Source organism: Salvelinus sp. IW2-2015, unplaced genomic scaffold, assembly GCF_002910315.2.
Source record: "Salvelinus sp. IW2-2015 unplaced genomic scaffold, ASM291031v2 Un_scaffold8864, whole genome shotgun sequence".
NCBI lineage: Eukaryota > Metazoa > Chordata > Actinopteri > Salmoniformes > Salmonidae > Salvelinus > Salvelinus sp. IW2-2015.
Window position 1 is genome coordinate 1 of NW_019950123.1, and position 8,166 is coordinate 8,166.

General features: G+C 49.7%; 3 protein-coding genes across 5 annotated transcripts in view; 2 read left to right on the forward strand and 1 right to left on the reverse strand.

Annotated features, from left to right (window-relative positions):
- Positions 1-6: 6 nt before the first annotated feature.
- LOC139027260 (uncharacterized) lies at positions 7-3,338 on the forward strand. Its single transcript, XM_070442397.1, has 4 exons — positions 7-114; positions 2,066-2,129; positions 2,505-3,101; positions 3,334-3,338. Exons 1-4 carry the CDS (start codon positions 13-15, stop codon positions 3,336-3,338), a joined length of 768 nt encoding a protein of 255 aa, XP_070298498.1. The 5' UTR covers positions 7-12.
- A 522-nt stretch (positions 3,339-3,860) lies between these two features.
- Positions 3,861-5,264, forward strand: LOC139027259 (variant surface antigen E-like). Its single transcript, XM_070442396.1, has 4 exons — positions 3,861-4,041; positions 4,329-4,521; positions 4,705-4,906; positions 4,998-5,264. Exons 1-4 carry the CDS (start codon positions 3,861-3,863, stop codon positions 5,262-5,264), a joined length of 843 nt encoding a protein of 280 aa, XP_070298497.1.
- A 1,548-nt stretch (positions 5,265-6,812) lies between these two features.
- The window catches only part of LOC112079653 (timeless interacting protein), a 7,976-nt gene continuing 6,622 nt past the window's right edge, over positions 6,813-8,166 (reverse strand). For 2 of the 3 annotated variants that reach the window (XM_070442399.1, XM_070442398.1), the window contains exon 4: positions 6,830-7,053. In XM_070442399.1, coding sequence (XP_070298500.1) covers positions 6,897-7,053 — 157 coding nt within the window. In that variant the 3' untranslated portion in view covers positions 6,830-6,896. Of the gene's footprint in view, positions 7,123-8,166 lie in introns of all 3 variants that reach the window. The other variant, XM_070442400.1, reaches the window with a different exon arrangement.

An 8,166-nucleotide genomic window follows, 5' to 3' on the forward strand; every position in this document is an offset into this window, starting at 1 on the left:
TTGCGGGTGCTGATGCAGAGGATGGAGAACTGGGCTCACAGGCTGTACCCCAAACTACAGTTTGAAGACTTCATAGACAAACTGGAGACACTAGGCAGCAAGAAAGAAGTCCAGGTCAGACTGACAGGCCTTGTTGTTATAACCAACATCCAGGTCAGACTGACAGGCCTTGTTGTTATAACAACATCCAGGTCAGACTGACAGGCCCTTGTTGTTATAACAACATCCAGGTCAGACTGACAGGCTTGTTGTTATAACCAGCGTCCAGGTCAGACTGACAGGCCCTTGTTGTTATAACCAGCGTCCAGGTCAGACTGACAGGCCCTTGTTGTTATAACCAACATCCAGGTCAGACTGACAGGCCTTGTTGTTATAACCAGCGTCCAGGTCAGACTGACAGGCCCTTGTTGTTATACACACATCCAGGTCAGACTGACAGGCCCTTGTTGTTATAACCAGCGTCCAGGTCAGACTGACAGGCCTTGTTGTTATAACAACATCCAGGTCAGACTGACAGGCCCTGTTGTTATAACAACATCCAGGTCAGACTGACAGGCCCTTGTTGTTATAACCAGCGTCCAGGTCAGACTGACAGGCCTTGTTGTTATAACGCGTCCAGGTCAGACTGACAGGCCCTTGTTGTTATAACAACATCCAGGTCAGACTGACAGGCCCTTGTTGTTATGACAACATCCAGGTCAGACTGACAGGCCTTGTTGTTATAACCAGCGTCCAGGTAGACTGACAGGCCTTGTTGTTATAACCAGCGTCCAGGTCAGACTGACAGGCCTTGTTGTTATAACCAACGTCCAGGTCAGACTGACAGGCCCTTTTGTTATAACAACGTCCAGGTCAGACTGACAGGCCCTTGTTGTTATAACAACGTCCAGGTCAGACTGACAGGCCTTGTTGTTATAACAACGTCCAGGTCAGACTGACAGGCCCTTGTTGTTATAACCACGTCCAAGTCAGACTGACAGGCCCTGTGTTGTTATAACCAACGTCCAGGTCAGACTGACAGGCCTTGTTGTATCAAACATCAGGTCAGACTGACAGCCTTGTTGTTATAAAACGTCCAGGTCAGACTGACAGGCCCTTGTTGTTATAACAACGTCCAGGTCAGACTGACAGGCCTTGTTGTTAATACAAGTCCAGGTCAGACTGACGGCCTTGTTGTTATAACAAGTCAGGTCAGATGACAGGCCTGTTGTTATAACAACGTCCAGGTCAGACTGACAGGCCCTTGTTGTTATAACAACGTCCAGGTCAGACTGACAGGCCTTGTTGTTATAACAACGTCCAGGTCAGACTGACAGGCCCTTGTTGTTATAACAACGTCCAGGTCAGACTGACAGGCCTTGTTGTTATAACAACGTCCAGGTCAGACTGACAGGCCCTTGTTGTTATAACAACGTCCAGGTCAGACTGACAGGCCCTTGTTGTTATAACAACGTCAGGTCAGACTGACAGGCCTTGTTGTTATAACAACGTCCAGGTCAGACTGACAGGCCCTTGTTGTTATAACCAACGTCCAGGTCAGACTGACAGGCCCTGTTGTTATAACCAACGTCCAGGTCAGACTGACAGGCCCTTGTTGTTATAACCAACGTCCAGGTCAGACTGACAGGCCTTGTTGTTATAACCACGTCCAGGTCAGACTGACAGGCCCTTGTTGTTATAACCAACGTCCAGGTCAGACTGACAGGCCCTTGTTGTTATAACCAAGTCCAGGTCAGACTGACAGGCCCTTGTTGTTTTAACAACGTCCAGGTCAGACTGACAGGCCCTTGTTGTTATAACCAACGTCCAGGTCAGACTGACAGGCCCTTGTTGTTAACCAACGTCCAGGTCAGACTGACAGGCCCTTGTTGTTATAACAACGTCCAGGTCAGACTGACAGGCCCTTGTTGTTATAACCAACGTCCAGGTCAGACTGACAGGCCCTTGTTGTTATAACCAACGTCCAGGTCAGACTGACAGGCCCTTGTTGTTATAACAACATCCTGAGGTGTGGTGGTGTCAGTGAAAGTAGTAAGGATGTTGATCTGAATGTGTTATTTCTCAGACGTGTCTCAAGAGAATACGGTTGGATATGCCGCTAATACATGAAGACTTCATAGGAGACGAGGGTGAGGAACACGTCACCAACTACATTTAGTGTTGGATAGGATTCACTATGTGTCACGTGACTCAGAGCGGGAGTCTGTTTTAGGACCAGTTTTGCCTTGTACACAACAATGAATAAGATTACACGTACAGGGAGGACCTGACTCTAGATCAGAACTCCTACTCTGAGACGCACACAGTCCCAGATCAATAGTAGTAGTGTCTAGAGTAGATATGACACAGTCCCAGATCAATAGTAGTATTGGTGTCTAGAGGTAGATATGACACAGTCCCAGATCAATAGTAGTATTGTCTAGAGGTAGTATGACACAGTCCCAGATCAATAGTAGTATTGTCTAGAGGTCAGTATTCTAATTGACCAATCTCCATCGATCCAGGTGAGGACGACGCCGTGGCTCGAGAGACGGACGTGTCGTCAACCATGACGCCCCAGACCCGTTTGGAGACGGGGGTTTCGCCGAAGACCCCCCAGGACTGGTCCCCTCGACCCCAGCCGCTGCCCCTCCCTGGTCCCTTCCTCCAGGCTGGCCCGGTCCACTCACCCAGCCCCTCCCTGGTCCCTTCCTCCAGGCTGGCCCGGTCCACTCACCCCAGCCCCTCCCTGACAGAGGAACAGCAGAGACGTATAGAACTCAACAAACGGCTTGCCTTGAGAGGAGACTGGCCGCATGCAGCACACACAGGTCAGACACTACATCACACAGGTCAGACACTACATCACACAGGTCAGACACTGCATCACACAGGTCAGACACTGCATCACACAGGTCAGACACTGCTCACACAGGTCAGACACTGCATCACACAGGTCAGACACTGCATCACACAGGTCAGACACTGCATCACACAGGTCAGACACTGCATCACACAGGTCAGACACTACATCACACAGGTCAGACATGCATCACACAGGTCAGACACTACATCACACAGGTCAGACCTGCATCACACAGGTCAGACACTACATCACACAGGTCAGCACACTGCATCACACAGGTCAGACACTACATTCACACTCAGGCGGACATTTTGTACAGTCAAAAACATCTGAACTACCTGACGTTGAGCTTGTTGGTGAGGATCGGCCTGATCAGCGACAATCACTCATCTATTTGGGATGTGAGATGGTTTTGTAGATCAGTGATGGGCTGAGCCTGGCTTGTCTGGTTGACTCTGGCTTGTTCTGGTTGACTCTGGCTTGTTCAGGCTGAGCCTGGCTTGTTAGCTGAGCTGCTTGTTCAGGCTGAGCTGCTTGTTCTGGTTGACTCTGGCTTGTTCGGCTGATCTGGCTTGTTCGGCTGAGCCTGGCTTGTTCAGGCTGAGCCTGGCTTGTTCAGGCTGCTGGCTTGTTCAGGCTGACTGGCTTGTTAGGCTGACTAACTTCATGTGCTGCATCGTTGACAATCCAATACATACATTTCCATTTTACCCTTTGATGGAGGTCAATAAAGTTTCTCCCTCCTCTCTCAGATGGCTCCCAGGAGATGGCCCACCACCAGTCAGCAGACAGACCATCTACCTCCCAGTCCCAGGAGATGGCCTCCAGCCAGTCAGCAGACAGACATCTACCTCCCAGTCCCAGGAGATGGCCACCACCCAGTCAGCAGACAGACCATCTACCTCCCAGTCCCAGGAGATGGCCACCACCAGTCAGCAGACAGACCTTACCTCCCAGTCCCAGGAGATGGCCCCAGCCAGTCAGCAGACAGACCCTCTACCTCCAGTCCCAGGAGATGGCACACCCAGTCAGCAGACAGACCCTCTACTCCAGTCCCAGGAGATGGCCTCCAGCCAGTCAGCAGACAGACCTCTACCTCCAGTCCCAGGAGATGGCCTCCAGCCAGTCAGCAGACGGACCCTCTACCTCCCAGTCCCAGGAGATGGCCTCCACCCAGTCAGCAGACGGACCATCTACTCCCAGTCCAGGAGATGGCCTCCAGCCAGTCAGCAGACGGACCATCTACCTCCCAGTCTCAGGAATGGCCTCCACCCAGTCAGCAGACGGACCATCTACCTCCAGTCCCAGGAGATGGCCACCCAGTCAGCAGACGGACCTCTACCTCCCAGTCCCAGGAGATGGCCACCCCAGTCAGCAGACGGACCATCTACCTCCCAGTCCAGGAGATGGCCACCAGTCAGCAGACGGACATCTACCTCCCAGTCCAGGAGATGGCCAGCCAGTCAGCAGACGGACCCTCTACCTCCCCAGTCCCAGGAGATGGCCACCCAGTCAGCAGACGGACCATCTACCTCCCAGTCCAGGAGATGGCCACCCAGTCAGCAGACGGACCATCTACCTCCAGTCCCAGGAGATGGCCACCAGTCAGCAGACGGACCATCTACCTCCCAGTCCCAGGAGATGGCCTCCACCCAGTCAGCAGACGGACCATCTACCTCCAGTCCCAGGAGATGGGCCACCAGTCAGCAGACGGACCATCTACCTCGTCCAGGAGATGGCCACCCAGTCAGCAGACGGACATCTACCTCCCAGTCCCAGGAGATGGCACCCAGTCAGCAGACGGACCATCTACCTCCCAGTCCAGGAGATGGCCAGCCAGTCAGCAGACGCCCATCTACCTCCCAGTCCCAGGAGATGGCCTCCACCCAGTCAGCAGACGGACCATCTACCTCCCAGTCCCAGGAGATGGCCTCCACCCAGTCAGCAGACGGAACCATCTACCTCCCAGTCCCAGGAGATGGCCACCCAGTCAGCAGACGGACCATCTACCTCCCAGTCTCAGGAGATGGCCTCCACCCAGTCAGCAGACGGACCATCTACCTCCAGTCCAGGAGATGGCCACCAGTCAGCAGACGGACCATCTACCTCCAGTCCCAGGAGATGGCCAGCCAGTCGGCAGACGACCATCTACCTCCCAGTCCCAGGAGATGGCCTCCACCAGTCAGCAGACGGACCATCTACCTCCCAGTCCCAGGAGATGGCCTCCACCCAGTCAGCAGACGGACCATCTACCTCCCAGTCCCAGGAGATGCCACCAGTCAGCAACGGACCCTCCACAGGTCTCCTCGCACCCCTTCCCCAGCCAGCAGCAGGATGGGGGGATGATAAGGCCCGGACCAGTGAGACCAGAGGACAAGGACAGCAGAGACCAGACCACACCCAGGGACAGAGCTTCTAAACACGGCTTCCCCTGCTGAGGCGGACCCCCTGGTGTGTGAGGGAGCAGTAAGCCAGCCTGTTCCTGAGATGAGCAACGATAGCAGCGACTGAGACACACACACAAAACACACGGAGGACAGAACCGCTGACCCCCCCCCCCCCCCAAACATCCATCGCTCCAACTGTCAGCATACACATTCGCCCCAGCACTAAGGGACGCTGTCTTCTAGGACTGACAACCCACCTGAGGATGTTTTCTCTCTGTTCAATGTACATTTTCAACTAAGTTGATACAATATAAACTATGGTCATGTGTTGTCAACCATTTTTACTCGTTAATAAATGTTGCCGTACGGGCCAAACATCCTGTTGTAGAGCTGATGTCCTGTTTCCTTTCCTTGTTGCTCTTCTGAGCAAAACGCCTCTTCACAACTCATCTGAAAACACATGACAAGCCGTAGAAAACGCATGACAAGTCGCAGAAAACGCATGACAAGCCGCAGAAAACGCATGACAAGCCGTAGAACGCATGACAAGCGGAGAAAACGCATGACAAGCCGCAGAAAACGCATGACAAGCCGCAGAAACGCAATGACAAGCCGGCAGAAAACGCATGACCAAGCCGTAGAAAACGCATGACAAGCCGTAGAAAACGCATGACAAGCCGTAGAAAACCATACAGCCGTAGAAAACCATCACCCGTAGAAAACACATCACCAGCCGTAGAAAATAAATAAGTTGCTTTCTACTTGTTTTCTATAATAGATATCAATCTGACAGACTGATTGGCAGACAGAACAATGTCCTCTCTTCACTAGTCTTGCTGTAGATTATAACCTGTAGGGGTCTCTTTGTTCAGATCACTGTCTAAAAACATCTAGTCTCGTTCGATCACTGTCAAACATCTAGTCTCGTTCAATCATCGGTCTCAAACATCTAGTCTCGTTCAGATCACTGTGTCTCAAACATCTAGTCTCGTTCAGATCACTGTGTCTCAAACGTCTAGTCCTCGTTCAGATCACTGTGTCTCAAACATCTAGTCTCGTTCAGATCACTGTGTCTCAAACATCTAGTCTCGTTCAGATCACTGTGTCTCAAACATTCTAGTCTCGTTCAAGATCACTGGTTCAACATCTAGTCTCGTTCAGATCACTGTGTCTCAAACATCTAGTCTGTTCAGATCACTGTGTCTAAAATCTAGTCTCGTTCAGATCACTGTGTCTCAAACATCTAGTCTCGTTCAGATCACTGTGTCTCAAACATCTAGTCTCGTTCAGATCAGCTGTGTCTCCAACATCTAGTCTGTTCAGATCACTGTGTCTCAACATCTAGTCTCGTTCAGATCACTGTGTCTCAAACATCTAGTCTCGTTCAGATCACTGTGTTCAAACATCTAGTCTCGTTCAGATCACTGTGTCTCAAACATCTAGTCTCGTTCAGATCACTGTGTCTCAAACATCTAGTCTGGTTCAGATCACTGTGTCTCAAACATCTAGTCTCGTTCAGATCACTGTCAAACATCTAGTCTCGTTCGATCACTGTGTCAAACATCTAGTCGTCCTCAGCCTGGTGGAAAACACACATACGACAACACACCCTTTAGCTGCTGTGGGAGTCAACTGGGTAACCTGTCGGCAATCATCGATGCCTTTCACTTTGAGTAAAAAAAAACGGACAAAACAGACCCATCTGCCCAACAGACACAATACTTGAATCTGCTGTTGGCCTTTACCTCATGTCCTTTGCCTTTGAAATGAACGTTGTCAAACAGGGTGCGAAGAGCCGGAAGTCCTCTTTCTGATGTCAGCCTGGAGTAAAACATGTTCACAAAAACACTGGCTATTGAACTTCAAACATCAAACAGCTCTGCAATGTTGCTGCAAAGACAAAGAGAATCAACAATGATTTGATCATCAAAACCTTTGTGTTTTTTAAAGTCCTTTGATTGTTACAGAACAGGGACAATATGCCGAAACCCTACAAAACCAGACATTGATTTTCATGGTCGGGCATAAATGAGCGTTTGGATTAGGAAAGTTCTCTCTCTCTCTCATGACCCGTACAAACTATAAATGTTGAATACAATCATATTTGAACTTACTTTACCGGTTGTCTGTGTGGTTGGTCCTTTTGCAGGTAGGAACGTGAGACAATGACTATGTTTACATGCACAATAACATTTTGATATTAAACTGATTATGTCAGAAGGTCGAGTATGGCATTAGTCATGTAAACACCTTACTCTGATTATCTTAAATCGGCGTAAAGCCATAATCGAAGTAAACATACGCCGATTAAAACAACTGGTTTTCTGAGTAATCYTTCAAATTATTAGGGCGTGTAAACACCTTAAAACGGCGTTCCAGTGGTGTATTTGATCTGCACCTGTTCTGGCACCAGCCGAGAGCCTCCATCTTTAGTGAAGTGAGTTCGGAACAACTGAATATATGGGTTTTAGAAATAGTTCTCACGTACAAACTTTATAATGTCCCAACTCAGAATCAAATATGCTTCTCAAAAAATAACATGTTCGCTGTGTTAGAATGTTAATTTAGACTGGCTGATGATCTGCATTTATCAGAGAGACCTCAGGTAGCCTTTTCAGATGTCTCCATGGAAACAGAGTTATTATTATTAGGGGAATCATTCTTCTTACAAAGCATGTAAACGTTTTAAAATCGAACCGTTAAATTTGACTATCCATAATAAAATCACATTATTGTGTGCAAGTAACCGTACTCAATATATCCACAGGAAAGTAGAATTACACAACTGTTCAAATCGCTGGTTGTGTGTTCATATTTCACCTGATGCATGGAAGAGACGCATGCACACTAGCCCAGCCTGTTTACATGGTTCTGCTGCATGCACACTAGCCCAGCCTGTTTACATGGTTCTGCTGCATGCACACTAGCCCAGCC

What these genes read in the sequence shown, in the direction of transcription:
- LOC139027260 (XM_070442397.1), top strand. Translation starts at nt 13, where the DNA reads ATGCAGAGGATGGAGAACTGGGCTCACAGGCTGTACCCCAAACTACAG. An exon ending in GCAGCAAGAAAGAAGTCCAG is followed by an intron (nt 115 to 2,065) that starts GTCAGACTGACA and finishes GTTATTTCTCAG; the next exon opens with ACGTGTCTCAAGAGAATACG. An exon ending in AGACTTCATAGGAGACGAGG is followed by an intron (nt 2,130 to 2,504) that starts GTGAGGAACACG and finishes CCATCGATCCAG; the next exon opens with GTGAGGACGACGCCGTGGCT.
- LOC139027259 (XM_070442396.1), top strand. Translation starts at nt 3,861, where the DNA reads ATGGCACACCCAGTCAGCAGACAGACCCTCTACTCCAGTCCCAGGAGA. An exon ending in GTCAGCAGACGGACCATCTA is followed by an intron (nt 4,042 to 4,328) that starts CTCCCAGTCCAG and finishes CGGACCCTCTAC; the next exon opens with CTCCCCAGTCCCAGGAGATG. An exon ending in TCAGCAGACGGACCATCTAC is followed by an intron (nt 4,907 to 4,997) that starts CTCCAGTCCAGG and finishes ACGACCATCTAC; the next exon opens with CTCCCAGTCCCAGGAGATGG.